This window comes from Onychomys torridus, chromosome 1 (genome assembly GCF_903995425.1).
Source record: "Onychomys torridus chromosome 1, mOncTor1.1, whole genome shotgun sequence".
Classification (NCBI taxonomy): Eukaryota; Metazoa; Chordata; class Mammalia; order Rodentia; family Cricetidae; genus Onychomys; species Onychomys torridus.
The window spans coordinates 165,404,617-165,426,214 of NC_050443.1; the positions used below are offsets into that span (position 1 = coordinate 165,404,617).

Consider the following 21,598-nt stretch of genomic DNA (forward strand, 5'->3'; position numbering starts at 1 on the left):
CCACCCAGTAGAAGTTTATTACAGGTTGTCTACACTGTAGACTGAAGTCCTGCCGATGGGCGTTGGGGACTCAATCCTGAAAACACTCTTTTACTTGAAATCTTTGCAGAAGAACTTTGAGGAATATAATGTATGAGTAATACCCCTCTGCAGCCTATCCACACAGAACCATGTTCTCTCCTTCCTTGGGAGGTAGCAGAGGGTTGGTGACTGGAAGGGACCTGAGCAGCACACCTCAAGATGATCAAAGTCATGAAACACAGACTAAGCAGCTGCTGTAGGCCATAGGAGACTGGGGAGACATGCAGCTGGACAGTGGGGTGCTGGACAAGGAAGCAGGAAAAAATGTTTTTTGGAAAAATCAGTGAAGTCCAAACAAAGTGTCTGGAGTTGAGACTAATGTATCGATGGCATGACACTTTGACAGTGTCATGACAATGAAAGGTGTAATGATGGAGTCCCTGGTGAAGATGCTTTCCTTTTTTGGTTTTGGTTTGTTTAAATTTTATTTGTTACTTGCATATGTGTGCAGGGAAAAAGCACAGGTGTGTATATGCAAAGGTGCATGTGTGGAGGTCAGAGAACAACTTTTTGGGGTTTTTTGTTTTTGTTTGTTTGCTTGTTTGTTTTGTTTTTGTTTTTGTTTCGAGACAGGGATTCTTTGTGTAGCTTTGTGTCTTTCCTGGATCTCACTCTGTAGTCCAGGCTGGCCTCGAACTCACAGAGATGCTCCTGCCTCTGCCTCCCGAGTGCTGGGATTAAAGGCGTGCGCCACCACCGCCCGGCTGCCAGTTTTCTTTCTACCACAGGATCCAGGGATCAAACTTAGGTTATCTGCTCCATCTGTTTGGCAAACTTCTGTAGCTGCTGAGCTAGGTCGCTGGCCCTTAGGTTGCTTTTTTCTTTTTTCTTTGAAACACTGTCTCTGTAGCCTAGGCTAGCCTAGAACTTTTGAAACACTGTCTCTGTAGCCTAGGCTGGCCTGGAACACATGGCATTCTACCTGCCTTGGTCCCTACTCACCTGTTCATGTTTCTTTTTAAAGTCTGCTGTGGGGATGGGAAGATGATGGTTCAATAGTTAAGAGCACATGATGTTCTTCCAGAGGATTCTAGTTCAGTTCCCAGCACCCTTGTTGGGCTGCACAGACCGCCTGTAAGTCTAGTTCTAGGGGTTTGGATGACTCCTTCTGGCCTCCACAGGCACCTACCTGCACCCACATGCATAGGCCCACTTAAAAACATACTCATATACAAATGATTTAAAATAAATAATAAAAAAAAAACTTTTTAAAAGGCCCATACTCGGGATTATTTTATCCATGCATAATTCTCACATTATTGCCATAGTTGAAAAAATTAGCAGGGCTGGAGAGACGGTTCAGCAGTTAAGAGCACTGGCTGCTCTTCCAGAGGACCTACCTGGGGTCATTCAATTTCTATGTTGGTGGCTTACAACACCAGTCCCAGAGGTCCAGCATTCCTTATCTGACCTGCATGGGTACCAGGCATATATGTGGTACACAGACATACATGTAGGCAAAACTTCCAGCACATAAAATAAAAACATAAGTCTCAAAAGAATTTGCTCACTCAATTTTGTAGCTCTTTAAAAGGTGGAGGCACCAGAATGCTCACTATTTTAATGGTTGCATTCATTACTATGACCACCCATCTCTTCAAAGAAGCCGTTACTGAGGGCTGGGAAATGGCTTGCTGTGAACTGATGAAGCCCTGAGCTTGGATCCTCCAGCACTCAGAAGAAGCGGGGCATGGCAGCACATGCCTGTAAGGCCAGCCCTGCTCTGAGGGCTGACAGGCCGGCAGTCCAGCCAGTCGGTGACCTTTAGGTCCAGTGAGACGCCTTGTCTCAAACAGTAGGAGAGTATCAATGGAGAAGGCACACTTGGCCTCCACAGGCACACTCATGTCTCTCGTGTACACACACACACACACACACACACACACACACACACACATATATACTCATTGCACACAAAAGCCTTTACTAAGAATGTATCAGAACCATGATATTGGAGTGAGTTCCTTAGAATTATAATTTTCTACTGAAATTACAATCTTTTTCTTTATTTTTAAATATTTATTTATTATGTATACAGTGTTCTGCCTGCATGCCAGAAGAGGGCACCAGATCTCATTACAGATGGTTGTGAGCCACCATGTGGTTGCTGAGAATTCAGGACCTCTGGAAGAACAGCCAGTGCTCTTAACTGCTGAGCTGTCTCTCCAGCCCGAAATTACAATTTTTTAATCATTAACATCAAATTCTGCCCATGTTTTTGACAAAATAAGCTCACTTGTTGATTCCCGTCCAAATGTCTGTCTACCAGATACCCATGTCTAAACCACGCTTTGTCATGTGGTCATTCTGTTTTGTGACATCAGCTTGGCCTGGGTGGATGTATGCTCATTGGTAAAGTCTTCACCTGGCATATCTGAGGTTCTAGGTTCCTTTCCCAGGGCCATAAAAAGTAAAGGGTGTTGAAGGCAACTCACAGCCAGGCCACATAAGTGTCTTTTTCTCAAGACAACCATTGTTACATTAGACTGTGTTGTGTGTCTCAGGTCATCAAGTGGAATGTTTAAAGATGCCCATTTGGTGTAAGGATCTAATTGTATTACTATAGTGAAGATGTTCTTAGAGACGGGGGCTCTCCCTTCCTACTGTGGGTATGTGCTGGTGGGTAGTGATGACTGCTGTTTATTTCCAGGATGGCATTCTGGGACAATCAAGGGATCTTTGCACTGTGGTCCAGGATCAGCACAGTGGAGAAGGCCAGTAACATTTTAGGACTTGGGGGGACATGGCACTGCCTCAAAGGTCTTGGACTTCCCTGGAGATCTGTGGAGTTCTCTCTCCTTTTGAGAGAACTGTTAATGTCTCACGGAGGAAAGAGCCGAATGCCATGTCCATTAAGAAGTAAAGAGCTAGGTACAGGGCAGCCTGTGGACAATGGTGCTCCTCAGTATCCCTGCCTTAATGGCTCAGGAAGCCTCATCATTTGGTTGTGGAATTGTTAACACTTAAAAATGCTGAAACATAGACTTTAATGACTCACTATCTAATTTTGCTGAAAAAAAAAAAATGCTGCCTGTGCTGTCGAAGATTGCTTTATCAGTAAAGTGCTTTGCTACACAAATGTCTGAGTTTGAATCCCCAGCACCCATGTAAAAAAGCAAGGCAGGAGGGCCAGGGAGATGGCTCAGTAGACAGTGTTTGCCACATAATCATGAAGACTAAAGTTCAGATCCTCAACGCTTGTATAAAAGTTGGGCAGGTATGGTGGCCTCCAGAGGCAGAGACAGGACCCTGGGGTAGATTAGCCAGTTTCTGTGAGCTCTAGGTTTAGTGAGAGACCTTGCCACAAAAGTGAAGAGTGATGGAGGAGGCTACCTAATGTCAGCTTCAGGGCTTCACATGCAAGTGAAAGATAATGCCAGGTACAGCAATGTGTGCTTTTTAACCCTAGTACTGGGAAGGTGGAGACAGGAGGAAGGATCCAGGGCTCCTCACTGGCCCGCCATCCTGGAGAATCAGCTAGAGCCTGTCTCAAAAATAATGTGGAGAGTGATTAGGCGGGCCAAAGCTTGACCTGGCAGAGTGATAGAAGGAACAAGGCCCAGTTTGCCCCCCATACAGAAAGAGAGAAGAAGCATCTGTGGCTGTTCATAAGGCACCTAAGGAGCCTGCTAGGAGCCTGGGAAATGACCTCTGCCTTTGTCTTCTGTCTCTGAAGGTAAATCTCACCTGGCCATTGTGCAGCGTGTGAACAATGAGGGTGAAGGGGACCCGTTTTATGAAGTCCTGGGGATTGTCACCTTGGAAGACGTGATTGAAGAAATCATCAAGTCTGAGATCTTGGATGAGACAGACCTGTACAGTAAGTACCAGTGTCTGTGTGTGTCCAGACCTTTGCTGCTGCCCAGCCTGCCATGTAAACACTGCTCCCCGGTGTTGGGCTCTCTGCTATAATCACACGGTGTGTGTGCAGGCTCTGTGCTGCCTCGCAGGGCTGCCTGGTGCCTTACCGAAGCAGAAGAAGAGGCAGATTCAGTGACGTTGAGTCCAGCTGCTCTAACATAGGCAGCTTCTCTTGGCCATGAGTCCACACCCAAGACAGGAAACTCTGCTCTCGGTTTTTCAGTTTTACACCCTTCTGTGCTGGTTTATGCTACACAGCTAGGCAAAGTGTTTTCAAATAAGTTTGTTTCCCCTTGAGTTTATAATTCACATATTTAACAAGAGAATTTGTTTAGTGAAATTGATAGGTGACAGCTGATTACATTTCCTTGTTCCAGAACCTATGGGTCAGGGGTAGATGAACTGAGCAAGGATAGTTGAAATGCCGGGTGTGCACAGTAAGAATAGCAGAGCTGTGGAGATGCTCAGGTGGCAGGATGTTTGGGTTCCTAGTATCCACATGAAAGCTGGGGGTGGTGTTGTGTGACAGTGATTCCAGTGCTGGGAGGCAGAGATTCGAAAATAGTGTTGGGGGTGGGGGGCGTTGTGACTCCTCAGGCCAGTTGGTGAGCTCTAGGCTCAACAAGATATCCTTTCCCAGATAACAAACAAAGAAAGAGATAGATAAAGAAATGAAGTAGGTAGGCAGCAATAGACGAGCACATTCAAATGTTGACCTCTGCCCTCCACAGATGCATGAACAGGTACATAATTCACCATGCGCACAGAGAATGTAGTTCTCTTGTCTGCCTCACGGCCTTCTTTTGAAGGGCAGATGGGAATGGTGAGTATTTAGATCAGGCAGTCCCAGGCTCAGTGAACTTGCCCCCTGAGTACTGGACCTGCAGCTTGTTTCATTGGCGTGCACCACCCACTCCCTGCACCAGGGAGCTTCGGCTTCTACCCTCAGCCCCACCTTGTCATGTGAGGATCTTTCTTTTTAAAATTTGTTTATTTTGTGCATGGGTATTTTGCCTGCATACATGCATCACATGAGTGTAGTATCCGAGAGTGCCAGAAGAGGGTAGTAGATCCTCTGGGACTGGAGTTACAGGTGGTTGTGAGCTGCCATGTGGGTGCTGGGAATTAAACCTGGGTCCTCTGGAAGAGCAGCCACTGAACCACTGAAGCATCTCTCCAGCCCCATATGAAGCTCTTTGAAAAGTTAATCATGCCAAGGAGGCCAAGGCTCCTGGGAGTTGGGCGGGAACAGAGCCTCTGAACTCTGTTAATCCTCTCAGCTTTGAAACAGAGCCCCTGGGACTTGGGCTATCCCAGTGCCCTGTGGCATTCCAGGAAGAGCTTGCCTTGTTCAGAAGGAGAGTGATTTTATCCAGTCTTTTGTTTGTTTGTTTGTTTATTTGTTTGTTTGTTTGGAGCTGAGGACCCAACCCAGGGCCTTGCACTTTCTAGGCAAGCACTCTACCAATGAACTAAATCCCTAACCCCTTTATCCAGTCTTTTTACAAGGGAATGTTATATATTTTAAAATCTCCAGTTTTGTAGCACCCAACGAAAGAAAAACTTCTAAATTGCCAAGAATTATCTTTAAAAAGGGTGTCCTTGTTTACCTTACATCTGTATACATTCTTGGCTGTTTTATGCTTTTTACATTTGGAAGGTAGTCAGATAAAGCAAGAAATCTTCGGAGTCTGTTTAAAGGGCAAAGAATTTATTAAGGGGAAAAACTCACTGTACAGAACAGATTTGACACAGGTTCTGGAATGCTGTTCCAGCTGCCTGGATCAGTACCGAATTCAAGTCCACGAGGGAGCAAAGAGAGTGATACCTATGTGTGTCTCAGGTCTTAAGGGTCCTAAGAGGCCAGGCCCCAGGGGCATGTACTTCAAGGTCATAGGCAGGTGGAGCAGTTCCTGCTGCATCTCTGGGGGTGGTGCTTCAAGGTCATAGACAGAACAGCTCCCCACTACAGTCGGAGGCTTCCTAGTAGAGAATGTTGTTTGACATGCTCTTCCCATCCTTTTATGATCCTGTCCGATGTAGTGAGCCCCCATGTGCAGTGCATTTGTGGAGGTAAGCAGAGAGCCTGGGTGTGGAGTGCCTTTCTCCCCCTGCCTTATGGGGGTTCCAAGCTCAGACTCTGGTTACTTCCCCACTGAGCCATGTCCCCAGTCCCTCTTCATTCAGATGGAATCTATGCCTGTCTGTTTCTGTTTTCCCTGGGGTAGCACTTGCCACTGGGGGGACAATATAAATGTTTATGAAATCTTAAATACTTTTTTATGGAAATGTTACTAAATGTTACTAAACCCCCAGTGAGGGGATTCAGTTCATGGTGAAGTGTTGCATGGCGTGACCTCTTGGTGCGAAATGCTGAACTTGTGACTTCCGGGTTATCTCAATCTAGGTGAGAAGTCAGCCATGATTACAGCTAGTTGCCATCAGAGAACTTATTTACGTTTCATATTGACTTACAGGTTCCGATTTTCAAAATACTTGGGAGAGACGTGTAGAAGTCTCACAGAAGGCCTAGTCACTGACATTTGAGCCTGGACAAGAGACAGTAATTCAGACCCTGAGGGCAGAGACAGCACTGGGTCCTAGTCCTTAGTTTCTTTTTCTTTCTTTCTTTCTTTTGAGGTTGTAATGTTTGAGATGGAGTTTCACATGTAGCCTAGGCTAGCCATGTCATTCACCTTCCTCAGCCTTCTAGGTTCTGGAATTACAAGTCTACACCACTGTACACAGCTGGGGTCACGTTGGGTTTTTCTTCATCAGCACTTTATGTTAAAAAATGGCTTTGGAGGCGATCCCTTCTAGATCAAGGTTGGCAAACCATAGCCAGGGGTGTTTGCCACCTGACGTCATGTGTCCTAACAAGGCAAGAATGGCTTTTCATGATGTTTAATGACTGAGAAAAATCAACAGAATAATTACTTTGTGACATGTAGAACTGAAACAAAAAGTGAAGTTTCCACAAAGCATGGCTGTCTGGAGTCGGCAACGAAAGCCGGACTGAGGACTTCCTTGGCCTCTTCCAGAGGATGCTGGTTCATTCCTCCAGGATCGCCCCATGTTTGCCTGACCTTGACCATCTGATAGTCTGGGCAGGAATGAAGCCTGGAGGATGAGCAGGGAATTCCCGGAAGGAGCCTGGTTCTGGAGGAATCTCCTTTGTCTGTCACCTGAGGCCAGAGGCCCTCTAGGAGGCACAGACAGCTTCCTCGGGTGGAGCCTGTGGCTGTTCCTCCCCTGCAGTGGTTGGGAGCACTTGAGGTGGTCTGCTGCTCTGTGATTCTGTATGCTCCTTGAGGGGTTGCATCCTGTCTGTGGGGCTCTCTAAGACAGTTTCCTGCTGTGGCTTACTGCCCACGAGGAGCGGCTGTGCTCCCAGCCCAGTCCACCGTCCCTGGAGAGGTCAAACCGGTGTTTCGTCCATGAAGAGCCTGATCTGTTTTCTTTCTTTCAACCCCTCAGCTGATAACAGAACAAAAAAGAAGGTGGCCCACCGTGAGAGAAAGCAAGACTTCTCTGCCTTTAAGCAGACAGACAGCGAGATGAAGGTTAAAATATCACCGCAGCTTCTCCTGGCCATGCACCGTTTCCTAGCAACAGGCAAGTGTGCTTATCACAGTGTGAAATCTGCAGGCCCTGGAGCCTTCCTCACCATGCTGACTGGGGGGCTGGGGGTGGAGGCTGGGAAATGGGGTGACAAGTAATGCCACTTTGTGTTTTGTTTTTTGTTTTTGTTCTGTTTTGTTCTCTTTAAATTCTCTCCTCTCCTGTGTTCAGTGTCGGCATGAACCCTCTGAGACATTTACCAGGGGTGGACCAGTAACTTAAAATTGGTCTGAAAGGTAAGGATGAATGTCAGTGCCACACTGCATGTGTACGGTAGGCCAGGTCATCTACTTCCAGCTAAGCCCATTGGGAGCCAGCTGGTGGTGTAGGCTGACAGTGCAAGCCAGGCACCACCTCGTTTGATTGGACAGTTGAGTAATTCTCTCTTCAGCTTGCCTTGGAAGAACACTTGGACACCAGTGGTAATGCAGGTGCTAAACCTCACAAAGAAGAAAAGCAGACATGCAGAATTAAATCCTTATCTTTTGCGGTTTTGATGAAATGAAAGATTATATGAGTTTGGCCTGGATTTCTTGGTGGCTTCTTCAAGTCAGATTGTTAACTTGGGCCCTATCCAGAGGCAAATGCTCACATGGTTAAAGCCACCAGCCCAGCCAGCACTGACTACTTCCAAGTGGTCATGGTTGAAAGACCTAAGAGACTGACCAATCCCCTCACATCCCCAAGTGGCCCTCTAAGATGAAGGGTGAGCTCTGTTGGCCAGGGGAAGTGGGAGAAAAATCTGGAAGCTCCAAGAGGCTTGCAGAAGATACCTGTTTCCAAGATGGGCCAGTAGGTTTCAACCACATACAATGTGTTTATACAAGTGCCCTGAAAGGTCAGCAGGAACACGTTGTAGACTATCACCTACTGTCAGGTCCATGGATGTGCTCACTGTTCACATTTATGACATGGGAAAATATCCATGACTTCCTGGATATCGGAGTATGTGTATACCAAGACCACACTGTGGTTCTGTGTGTACTCATACACACAAGTACACAGGCACACATGCCTAGGCAAAGCACTGGAAAGAAATACTCACCAAATTGTTTCTGAATGACTCTAAGCAGTCAGCTTACAGATGATTTTTATTTTCTTTATTTTTCTGTATTTTCCAAATGCCCTGCAATGTACTGTCTTACTATGAAAAAGTCACAGATGTGAATCCAGAATTTGTAGCTTTTGTATATAACATCTAATTAAAAAATAAGTTAGACAATATTTTGCTATTATTCTCTTCCTGTTCTGGTACTGTTGTTGCTCATTGTGGAAGAACCACACTTACAACTCAGTGGTACCCTACTCTACCTCTGAGAGACCATGAAGTCCACATTTACAATGGCACCTGGGAGTCAGCAGCTTTGAGTTTTCTGTTACTTGAAACGAAGTGACTGTCTTTGTCAGTGCTGACTACCATTTCCTTCTTCATTGGCAAGTCGGAGTGCATGTTGATGTGTGCACGGCCTTGCTTTTATTCTGAATTTCTCCCTGAGTGGTCCCTGGAATTCCTCAGGAGAGCATTGTGGGAGAGCAGGAGGTGGAGCCCGGTCAATGCACAGGCACTAACCACCCCCCACCCCCCCCCCCCAGTGGTTCCTCCCTTGGCTGTGGGCAAACGGTCATGCTGTTGTGGCTTGTGTTGAAGGGTGTCCTGGACTCAAGCAGGGAGTCTGCTGATGGTGGGTTTTCATTTCCATCAATCAGAGGTACAGGGCACTCATTTGAGACAGAAACCAAGGGCAGGCTGAACAGGAAAGATTGAAAAGGACCAGACATGTGTATGCCACTCTTGTGATTTCTCCAGGTAATCTGACCCCAGGGGGTCACAAACGGAAGTCTGGTTCATCTGTGTGCATCCTTGTGTTCTGAGCTCCTCAGTCACCCTTCTTTGAAGTGTAATGTCAAGCTGTGTTTATGTCTCTAGAAGTAGAAGCATTTAGCCCATCCCAGATGTCAGAGAAGATCCTCCTCAGGCTGCTAAAGCACCCCAATGTCATCCAGGAGCTGAAGTATGATGAGAAGAAGAAGAAAGCCCCTGAGAGCTTCCTCTACCAGAGAAACAAACCTGTAGACTACTTCGTCCTCATTCTGCAGGTCAGGAGTCAACGACGCTCGCTCACCCTCACTGAGCGCCCGTCTTCTCTGCTCTGAGGAGGCCTGCTGTAGGCAAGGGGCTTTGCCTACTTAACTTACGTATGTGTGTTTATAGGGGGCCTTGGATCTCTGCTTGCATAGCTGGGTGATGATTCTGATATGAGGCAGGGCCACTCATTTCGTGTCTAATAACACAAGGTGCTTCATGCTTTGCTGCTGAGCCAAGCCAAGTGAAGACTGCCATTACTGACTTCTGAAGTGTTGGTAATGTGCCTGTCCCTGGCCAGATCTTGGTGGGCATTTGAAATGTATTGTTCTGGGTTCCTTGGATTCCCTTTCTGGCCTCTTTTCTTTTGTGCATTCTCTTCAGGACGTGGTCTTTTATAGTGACCAAGACACTGTCTTCTGTTATCACCATATCTTAATATCTGTCCTAGTAACACCATGAACCTCATCCATTTATTGTTTATGATGCTGGTTCCTAACCAGACTGTTTGCTAGGAGCTGATGGAATAATGATGATCCCCTAAAGTCGTGGTGACCAACGCCTTCTCACTAATGTGACACACACACCCCCAAATGTGGTGGGAAGGCCATTGCTCCCAGCCCATTTGGAGGACTTGTGATATTTCAGTGCCTATGGCAGACACTGCCTTGGCCATCCTGAGTAAAACCCTAATTCAGGAACTTCTGTGCCTCTGCAGGAGAAGTCACTTTTTCATGAAGCCTAGGCTCCTTAGTGTCTAGGACACTAACTGTTAAGCGGCCTCAGTTTTGTAGGTGCTTCCTGCATGCAGGCATCGGAAGAGCATAATTAGTACTTGGCAGACCCTAAAATTTACATGAGTCGAGCAAGACCTCAGTTATTTCAGTGGGCGAAGTTGCTCTCTTCTGTGTAGACGTCAGGAACTCAGGCAGGTGTGTGGTCACGTGACTCTGCTTGTGTCTGGAAACGGGACAGGAAGAAAGACCCCTAGGATATTTGCTTACAGCCACTGCCTCAGAGGCTGTCTCAGAAACCTTTCCAAGCAATCCCAGCAACTCGGGAGGCAGAGGCAGGCGGATCTCTGTGAGTTCGAGGCTAGCCTGGGCTACAGAGCAAAATCCTGGACAGGCATCAAAACTACACAGAGAAACCCTGTCTCGAAAAACAAACAACAACAAAAAACCCACCTTTCAAAGATTTATTTTTGTTTTGTGTTTTGCCTTTATGTATATCTGTGTACCGCATGTGTGCCTGATGCCCACAGAAGCCAAAAGAAGGCATCATCAGATCTCTTGGAACTGGAGTAACAGAGCTTGTGAACTACCATGTAGGTGCTGGGAATTGAACTCAGGTCCTCTGAAAGAGCAGTATCTGCTCTTAACCACTGAGTCATCTTTCCAGATCCAGTTAGTATTTCTTAAAGATTTTAAAAAATGTATGTGTTTGTTTCAGTTCTTTAAAAAATTACTGTTGCCCGGCAGTGGTGGCACATACTTCTAATCCCAGCATTCAGGAGGCAGAGGCAGGCAGATCTCTGAGTTCGAGGCTAGCCTGGTCTACAGAGTGATTTCCAGGTCAGCTAGGGCTATACAGGGAAATCCTGTCTCAATCCCCACCCCACCCCCAGAGAAATGATTGTGTATGTGTACATTAGTGATGAGGGAGGGGCTTGTGTGGAGGTCGAGTATAACTTTTGGAGAAGGTCTTCCTTCCATTTTTACATGAGTTCCAAGGGATTGAACTCAGGTAACCAGACTTACTCAGCAAGTGCCTTTACACACTGACTCATCTCGTAAGCCCCAAACCATGAATTATTAAAATAAGCTTTATAGGAATTTAGGGGCTGGAGAGATGACTCAGTGGTTTCAAACACTTGCCGCTGGTTCAGTTCCCAGCACCCACATAGTGGCTCCCAAACATTTGTAATTCCAGTTCCTGGGGATTCAGTGCCTTCTTCTGATCTCTTCAGGCATTAGGCATGCATGTGGTGGTACATGCATGTTCACAGAGACAAAACATTCATATACATAAAATAAGTACATCTTTTAAAATTTTTATGGAGGATCTGGGGATGTGGCTCAGTGGCTAGAGTGTACAAGACCCTGAGTTTAATCCCCAGCAGCACATAAACCAGGCGTGGTGGCATATAAATGTCAGCAGCAGGGAGGTGGGGCAAAGGGCAGCAAGTTAAAGGTCATCCTGAGTCACATAGCAAGTTGAAGACCAACCTGGAATGCAGGAGATCCTGTCTCAAACAAATAGATACATAAATATTTTTTGGAAAAGAGATATTATAGTCCCTTTTTATTTATAAGAAAGTCATTTAGAACATGTTTGATTGGTCATTTAGACACATCTATCTGTCTGAATACAGCTGCATGTTAGAGACTGTGGCTTGTTGAGCTGATGTCATGGGTTTTATAAGTAGCATGTGTGGTTGATAAACAGGCCTATGGGGGTACTTAAGTTGCAGACATTGGCAAAAGCCGTGTTCTTGCAAACTAGCCAATTATCCGAGGTACCAGAGAGTAAGAGGACAAAATATCGTGCCACCCTCGGTCAATCTGGCATAGCAGTCTTCTTTTGCCAAGAAAATTCCACCCTAAAATACTGCCACCCTGCACAATTCATGCCAGGTTATGGAGCATGCTCTCTGCATTTCATGCAGCCAGAGGAAAGCAGCAGCGCCTTCCTTCTCTGCTTGCCTGGGTGCAGCGAGATTTTCTTCTGCAACTCCAGAAAAACTCCTTAAGTAATTGTTTTGGAAACTAGAATTACATTGTAGAAACGTATCATTTTAATATTATTTGGAACAGGCTTTTGTGTAGCCTAGGTTGGCTTCAGACTTCCTATGTAACTGAAGGTGACCTTGACCTTTTTTCCAATGTGTATACGGTATGCACATTTTCGCATGTGTTTGGGCATATGTACACATGTTAATGTGCTTGTAGAGGCCCCAGGTTCATATTGGGGATCATCTTCTATTGCTCTTCTACCTTATTCATTGAAGCAGGGACTCTTGCACATATGGCTAGTCTTGCTGGCCAGCTGGCTTCCTTCTGAAGCTAGAATTAGAGGTGAGCCACTACACCCAGCTGGCATAGATGTGGGTTTCTGGGGTCTTTATGGTTGGCATGAAGTGTTCAACTTTCAAGGTGTCTCCCACCCTGAGCTTGTGTAGGCAGATGTTTCTCTCCTGCCCGCCAGCTCCCGAATAACTGACACAGAGGCTTAATATTACTTATAAATTATCGGCCAATAGCTCAGGCTTGTTACTAGCTAACTCTTACACTTGAATTAACCCATATTTCCTATCTATGCTTTGTGATTCATGGCTTGTTAACTTCATTTTTCTACATGTCCTACTTCCTTAGCAGCTGGCTGGCATCTCCTGACTCTGCCCTTCTTCCTCCCAGAGTCCTCTGTGTCTGGCTGTCCCACTTATACTTCTTGCCTGGCTATCGGCCTGTCAGCTTTTTATTAACCAGTGAGAGTAATACATATTCACAGTGTACAGGAGGATTATTCCACAGCAAACTTGAACTTCTGATCCTTTTGTCTTTGCAGTCCTGGGATGATATGTTTATGTCACCGTACCTGGTTCACATGGTTCTGAAGCCAAACCCAGGGCTTGGTGCATGCTTGGCAAGCACTCTGCCAACTGAACTGCTTCTCTTTGCCCATCATTTAAATTTTTTAGTTTAAGTCCCATATTAAATGAAGTTCAGCTTATTCAAAGAAATGATTTAAGTGAACCTAATTAAAGAATATTTTGTCACATATAACAAAATATAAGCTATATATGAATAAAAACAAAACTTCAAGTTTTATTTTAAAAAGTAGACTTTTAAAATGTAAATGTATTTTAATAAATGAGATGAAAATAGCATGATACCACAATGAAATATGTATTGGTTCTTCATGTTTTAAATAACTTCTGGAAACATGTATCTAAAAGTAGGAATGTGGCAGGGGCCATAGCTCACTAGGTAGAGTACTTGCCTAGTGAGTGAGGACCTGAGTGCCTCCTCAGAACCCAAGAAAAGAGTTGAGCACATGGCGATGAGTCTGTAATCCCAGCACTGGAGAGGTGGACACAGCTGGGTCCAGACAGCCTAGTCTAATCTGTGAGCCCCAGACCAATGAGAGACCTCATCTAAAACACAAGCGGGGGTGGGGGGGGGGACGGGGGACGACATAGCTTAAAGCACATACATAAAGGACATAACACATACATGTGTGCATGCCATGGTGAGCATATAGACGTCAGAAGATAGCCCGTGGGGGTCTGTTCTCTTCTTCCACCATGTTGGTTTCAGAATCCAACTATAGTCCTTGGGAGTGATGGCAGGTGCCTTTACCTCTGAGCTATTTTTCAGGCCCCCAAGGCATAATTACAATGGCAGTGTTTTCCCACCAGCATACTAAGAACACTTGGACAGTAATTTAAAATTATATAACCAGTAAAATAAAATTAAGATTTAGAGATAGTCAAACATAAAAGCCAGAGAAATACTCTTTTTGGAGGGATAGTTTTGCTTTTCTGGGATAGGATATTATATTCTGTCAGGCTGGCCTCATACTTGCTGTGTAGGCGAGGATGACCTTGAACTCTTAACCCTCCTGTCTTTACCACTCAAGTACTGGGAATACAGACGTGAACAATGAATGCAGTTTATATGTGGTTCATAAAAAGGAGTGGTACTGTGTCCCAGTGTTTATTACAGTAAATATAAAAATACAAGTTTCATAAAACTACCTAGGTTGATCATGATGAAATTAGGAATGTTTACACAGTGGTGTGCTGGGGGTGTACCCCATTGCGGGAGTGATTGCCTTCCTGCAACCTAGCACCGTAAATGAGTGTGGTGCACACCTGTAATGTCGGCACTGAGGAGACAGAGGCAGGAGTCCCAGGGCATCCTGGGCTACACATTGAGTTTGAGGCCAGCCTGAACCATGTGAGCCCCTGCCTCTTTAAAAGACAGAAAAGTCCTTGAAATATGTAATTAAGCTTTTAGTTTCCAACTTGAAGTAGCATTATATACCTTAGTGTATACAGTTATGTAATAAATACATAATTGGAAAGATCAGTGAATATGATATATTCTCGTTTGTGTAGAAGAAAATAAAATTTCACTGTTCCACAGAAACTTACACAGAGCTCTGGGGATCCACCGCTGTACTGTGGCTACAGATGTTTACAGCTGCCCCTGGCTTTTATTGGGTTTAGGGATCAAATCCAGGTCCACAGGCTGGCATGCACTTTATCCACTGAGCCATTTTCCCAGCTTCTTTCTTTATTTTTTATTACAAGTTGTTGTCTGAAATTATTTGTACAGACTGATGGCTCTCAGAACATTTCTGTTTGTGACTGTGTATGTTTTGACCATTTCCATCTTCAGGGAATCCTCTCCAGCCTCTCCTACCCCTCTGTTCTCCTCTTTTCATATTGTGTGTTGTTTGCTTTTGCATATGAGAGGAAACACTTCCCCCAAATAACTACATACATAATGCAATTTTTTGTTTCGTTTTTCAAGACAGAGTGTCTCTGTGTAGCCTTGGCTGTCCTGGAACTTACTCTGTAGACCAGGCTGACCTTGAACTCAGAGATCCGTGTGTCTCTATCTCCTGCATGCTGGGATTAAAGGCATGTGCCACCACTGCCCAGCAACTAATGTAATTTTTAAAATAAAGAACAAATGATAAATAGACAGAAAAGGTGCTTATAAACAGACTATATTCCCTAAATTAACAGTCTCATATATAAACCATTGTTTTCCAGTACTATCCATGAAAACATACAGCAAATCCATTATAAAGAGTAGAAATTGCCCACATGACTAGGAGCTGGTCAAGTTTGAGATGACAGCATGAGAGAGCATTATGTAGAGAAGTGGGAAGTAAGTTCGAGCTGGAGAGCTGGCTCAGCAGTTAGAGCACCCAGGTTTGGCTCAACACCCGCATGGTAGCTCACAAACACCCATAATCCAGTTCCAGGGGATCCAGCGCCCTCTTCTGGCCTCTGTGGGCATGCACGTGGTGCACATACAGGCAGACTATCCATGCACATAACAGAAATAAATCTAACAAGTTGATTGTGTATGCACAGTAATTGTAACTGCTAGACATGTTTTTCCTTCTCGAAGGCAAGATGTGCTATATCACTGTCATTTACCGTTGGCGTTTTGTAGTAAAGTGCCGTTGGCCCTCTGAGGAGTGCACTGCCTTTCCCAGCACTTGTGGGGCGTGGCCAGTCTCAAGCCGTGCACAGAAGGCCCAGCCCTTTGCCAGTCTTTGCTGGGTGTTCAGTGGACAAGAACTTTCCCTGGCATTAATCTTCTTGCTCATTTCATGTGCTCTCTTTTTTTTTCTTTTTCAACTGTCCCATTCATACTTTTTCAAAAGCTTCTGGTACAGATTTCAAAGACACTTTTGCTCTAAAATAGGTTTACTCTTTTTCAGATTAGTATTTAGTACTAAGTGTGTGATCAGCTCCACTTGTCCAGTATGGTGGCCTGCTTTGCCTTAAGCACACCTGAGCCTCTGGTCCTGGGTGACTGACCTCTCTAGTCCTTGGCTGCGTTTGAGCGACCCTGAATGTTTGTTCGCACAGTACATGCTGCTGTTTAACCTGCAGTGGCCTGCCTGAACTGTCCCTGTGAGGTCCCTCCCTCCCATTCTCTCCTGCTCAGGCTCAGACTCCTGGGCCTGGATCGTGCAGACCCCCATGTGCTTCATGTCTGACACGCTCCCTACAGGTGCAGAAGGGAGGCCTAGCCACTGCCATTTGAGCCATGCAGCTTGGCACCACTGTGGTGTAAGCACCCAGGCTAAGGGTCCAAGAGAGGATGAAGATGTGTATAAACTAATATTTGGCCACCAATGTTGTAAAAGTATATATTATGAAGTGAGCTTGCAGAATTCCAAGCTTCCATGTGCAGCCACCAGATAGAAAGCCATGAACAGAGAGCATGCAAGTTCCAGAGTCACACAAGGAACACACAGCATCTCTGAGTGACATGGCCAAGAAACACCCCGTGTTTGTGCTCTTAGCAAGTTACCCTTGCTTTCTTTCCATTGCACTCCCCCTTTTCCCTTTCACAAGATCTCATACAGCCCAAGCTGGCCTTGAACATGTTACATAGTTGATTATGACTGTGAACGGCCTATGCCTCCTAAGTGCTGGGTTTACAGGCATGTGCCAGGCTTTCTGAGAATCAAACTCAGGGCTTTGTACACATCAGACAAGCAACCTACCAGCTGAATTACATCCTTTCTGATGGCGGGCCCCACCGGTCGTTTTGTGTTGGCAACCTAAACCGGACGGGCATAGCAAGCATCTAGCCTGGAAGTGAGGCGGAGGTCTTCAGCCAGCCTCAATCGGCCACACTAACCACCCAAGGTTATCTACCATGTGGGTTACTGGGCCATGCGGACCTGGGTAGTGTCACAACTGACTATGTGGCCGCTAATACTTCATGCAGGAAGGTGGTGGTGGGGGATCCTGTGCCTGAATTCGTGCTCAGACAGCCATCCTTACTTGACACTATTACACCTCCTCCCAGAGCCTTTTAAAAACTATTAAGAATTGTTTTTAGACAGGGCCTTGCTATGTAGCCCTGGCTGACCTTGAACTTGTGATCTGGAGTATTTGGATTATAGTGATATGCTACCATATCTGGCTAGGCCTCCTTCCCAACCTGTCAGCTACAAACATCCCTGGCTCCCTGAGAAAGCCTGGAGTCCATCATGTCCTGTCCTGATTTTTTTTTTTAATTTTATAGAATAAGTTTATGAATATTTCAAAAGTAAAGTCAATAATGTAGGTCCTTTTCCTTGTGGAAAAGTTGTATGCAAAGACACCTACTTGATTCTAAGCCATTTCCTGTAGGATGGCTCTGATCTCATACTACTGTGGTTATTTGAAATGATCTTTTTGAAACTACTGACAGTTAAATGAGCAGATGTCCTTAAACCTGTCTGTCAGAAAAGCTTTCCTCTTCGGAGGGTGGCCTGAGCTGGGGAGGGTGGCCTGGACCGGGGAGGGTGGCCTGGGTGGGGCAGGTTTAAACTCTAGCACATGGAGAATTGTCAGCTCCTGGGGCCATAGGAATCCTGTAAATTGTTGTGATTTTGATTGTTTTAGATTTATTATTTTATGTGTATGAGTGCTTTGCCTACATTAGATTTATTTTATGTGTATGAGTGCTTTGCCTGCGTGCCTCCCTGTGCAGTGTGTGTGTGCTCGGTGCCCTTGGAGGTCAGAAGGGGGCATCAGATGCCCTGACACTGGAGTTATACATAATGATGAGCTGCCTTGTCGGGGCTGGGAAACAAACCTGGGTCCTCTGCAAGAGCTTCAAATGCTCCAAACTGCTGACCTGTCGTCTGTAGACCTCTGTTGTGTTTTTATTTTCATCTGTTACTTTCTTTTTGTTTGTCTGTTTGTTTGAGACAGTGTTTCTCTGTGTAGCCCTGGAACTCACTTGGTAGCCCAGGCTGGCCTTGAACTCACAGAGGTCCGCCTGCCTCTGCCTCCGGAGTGCTGGGATTAAAGGTGTGTGCCACCACTGCCCAGCCTCATGTGTTACGTTCTATAACTTGGGCACTATTTGTTTTTTCTGCCCAAACGGTGCCGCAGCATGTGTTGGGGATCAGAACACACCCCACAGGAGTCAGTTCTCACCCTCCATTGTGGATCCTGGGGATCAAACTTGGGTGGTCAGGCGTGGCCACAGCCACCTTTACCTACTGAGCCATCTTGCCAGCCCCATTTTCTTTTTATGTATTTATTTGTTGGGAATTTCAGTGTACGCACTGTATTTTAGTTATGCTCACACACTCCTGACTCCTCCAGAGTCCCATCTCCCACTTTCTATCGTACTTTTTAATCTGTTGTAATTTTGTAAGTGGCCCCTGAACACGGCTGTGACATTGTCACCAGTAGGAGGAAAGATGGGACAAGATTGGTTACAGGACATTTTTCACAGAGCAATTCATGTTCAGTTTGAAGGCATGTTTGTTGAAACTACATTTTCTAAAGTGGAGGGGCAGTTAAAATTGTGGTCTTTTCTGAAACAATGGTAACAATAGATAAAGAAATAAAAATGTGGTGGCTCTTATCTGCTGCCAGTTCTCAGAGCCCGAACACATGGGCATGTGGAGCCACTGGCCTAGCATGATCACAGTAGCTGATGGTTGAGACTTCGGCATCCAAGAGGGGAGTAGGTAGCAGGCCCTACCCTGCCTGCCCTGAGGATTTAGGGGATGGCTGTGGTCTCCACTGTGGGTATGGAATCTCTGTAGCCATCCTTGATTAGTAAGGAGATGACCCAACCCCGTGCCTTTGTGGTAGTATTGGAGACCAGAAAACAATTTCCAGATCTGGGGCTATTGCCCACAAACAGCCAGTACATGAGACTCCAAACCTCACATGTTCCTGAAGTTACCTGAAGAGATTCGGTTTCTCCTACACCTCATACTGATGAGCCCAGAACACCTGGAAGTGGGAACTGGGGCCGGCCTTTGGACCCTGTTCTTTTGAAGTTACCAAGTGAAGCTCCCAGTCAGCACAGGGTCCTGTCAGTCTCTACCTCCTTCCTGAGAAGCTGGCCCCGGGCTTGTTTCCAGTAGGGGGACTACTACCCTTTTGGTTCCAATGGTTGATCACAAAATGGGAACTCATATCCACTTGCAGAGACACAGAACACACAGACTGTGTGGTTTGTGAAGCAACCCAGAAGCCCTGGAGGAAGAAGTCTGTGAGGCTTTGGTTTGACTCTGTGCAGTTCAGTAGAGGTGTGAGCTGCAGCATCCCTGAGCAGTTCAGTAGAGGTGTGTGTGTCTCACCATCCCTGAGTAGTTCAGTAGAGGTGTGTGTGTGTCACCATCCCTGAGCAGTTCAGTAGAGGTGTGTGTGTGTGTGTGTCACCATCCTGAGTAGTTCAGTAGAGGTGTGTGTGTGTGTGTGTGTGTGTGTCACCATCCTGAGTAGTTCAGTAGAGGTGTGTGTGTGTGTGTCACCATCCCTGAGTAGTTCAGTAGAGGTGTGAGGTGCAGCATCCCTGAGTAGTTCATTAGAGGTGTGTGTCACCATCCTGAGTAGTTCAGTAGAGGTGTGTGTGTGTCACCATCCCTGAGTAGTTCAGTAGAGGTGTGTGTGTGTCACCATCCTGAGTAGTTCAGTAGAGGTGTGTGTGTGTCACCATCCTGAGTAGTTCAGTAGAGGTGTGTGTGTATGTCACCATCCCTGAGTAGTTCAGTAGAGGTGTGTGTCACCATCCTGAGTAGTTCAGTAGAGGTGTGTGTCACCATCCTGAGTAGTTCAGTAGAGGTGTGTGTGTCACCATCCTGAGTAGTTCAGTAGAGGTGTGTGTCACCATCCCTGAGTAGTTCAGTAGAGGTGTGTGTGTGTCACCATCCTGAGCAGTTCAGTAGAGGTGTGTGTGTGTCACCATCCCTGAGTAGTGTGCACCAGTGCTATGCAAACCAAGGCTCTTCGGGATAACAGTCATGGTGCCTATGTCTCTGAGTGCTCCCAGCTTCACTTTCTCTAAATTCATCTCTGTCCCTGTGGTCACCTCCTTCTCTTTCTCTTGGAAGGGTTACCCTTCAAAGAACCTGCCCTGGCACCCACTGTGCCTAGCACCCTATTCTCTCCGCATCTTTTCCACACCAACTTTGAAATAGCCCCTGTGGCTTTTCTCAGTACAGACACACTAATGTGGACTGGGCTATCTTCCTGAACCCCTGTTCCTCTGCAAAAGCTGCCCTCAGCCTCGTCCCAGGAGCTCTGTGGTCTTGCCTGTCTGAGCAGGCTTGGAAGCCTGGCTGCTGTCACCTGCCTTAGACCTTCCTTCATACTATGGCTCAGCCAGATCTGCTATCCTTAGGCTTCCTGCAGAAAGCATGTCTTCATGCTAGATCAGGAAGTACATGTGTCTCTCGGAACTTTGCTTGTGTGTGTATGCGCTTGTGCGTATGTGCATGCATGTGCTTATGGGCATGCATGCATGGTGGTGCATGTGGAGGCCAGAGATAGTTTCCATTATTGCATTCCATCGTATCTTTTGAGGCAGGATCTCTCACTGAACCCAGAGCTCATTGATTGGCTAAAATGATTGGCCAGGGAGCTCCAAAGATGCACCTCTGTCAATCCCCACCAAGCACTAGGGTTTCAGATGTGATTGGCGCTTGTCTCTTACATGGTTGCTAGAGATCCAAACTTAGGTCCTCATGCTTGTTTGGCAAGCATTTTACCAACTAAGCCATCTCTTCAGCCCCCACTTCCGGGAGTATTTTCCAGCTAGGGTCTGCTCTGTAGCCCAGCTTGGCCTAGAACTTTGGCTGCGTAGACCTACCAAGCTAGCTTCGAACTTAAACCCTCCTGCCTCTGCCTCTTGAGTGCTAGGCCTGGTCATGACTCTACATTTTTGTCTCTTCTTCAGGGTGTGTTTATTTGAGGCCTTCTGTAACTAATTTTCTGGGCGGTGCCCCCCCCCCCCTAACCCCCCCCCCCCCACCCCCCGCTGGACTATAGTCAGGGAATGAGAGCTGGCTCCTCAGGGCTCATGGCACCTCCTTGCAGGCCTAGCTGCATGGCTGGGAAGCTTTTACACTTTGCAGATTGATTTGAAATTATGGGTTAAAGGGCTGAGCACCGCTGGGCAGTGGAGTACTTGCCTGGCATGCACAAGGGGCAGGGTTGGAGCTGCAGGCACCTCACCAACAAAAATGATCTGGATTTGAAGTTCCTTCCTTATGCCAAGAGTTGGTTGGCACTGGGTGAGCTAGGGTTTCCATGGGGTGAAGGGAACCTAAAGAGAGGCATGGGTGGGTTTCTGGAGATGTGCGCTGCAAAAGGAGGGTCTCCCCAAATCCAGAATTTAATGCACTCTAGTAGGAAGTAGGTGTTGAGAGCTTGTTCCGTTTCCTGCCTTTCCCAGCTCC

At 46.3% G+C, this 21,598-nt stretch overlaps 1 protein-coding gene across 1 annotated transcript in view; it reads left to right on the top strand.

Annotated features, from left to right (window-relative positions):
• Cnnm2 (cyclin and CBS domain divalent metal cation transport mediator 2) overlaps window positions 1-21,598 on the top strand; it is a 140,246-nt gene that overhangs the window by 97,038 nt on the left and 21,610 nt on the right. The window contains exons 2-4 of the mRNA XM_036171671.1: window positions 3,758-3,901; window positions 7,420-7,557; window positions 9,491-9,660. Coding sequence (XP_036027564.1) covers window positions 3,758-3,901; window positions 7,420-7,557; window positions 9,491-9,660 — 452 coding nt within the window. The remainder of the gene's footprint in view (window positions 1-3,757; window positions 3,902-7,419; window positions 7,558-9,490; window positions 9,661-21,598) is intronic.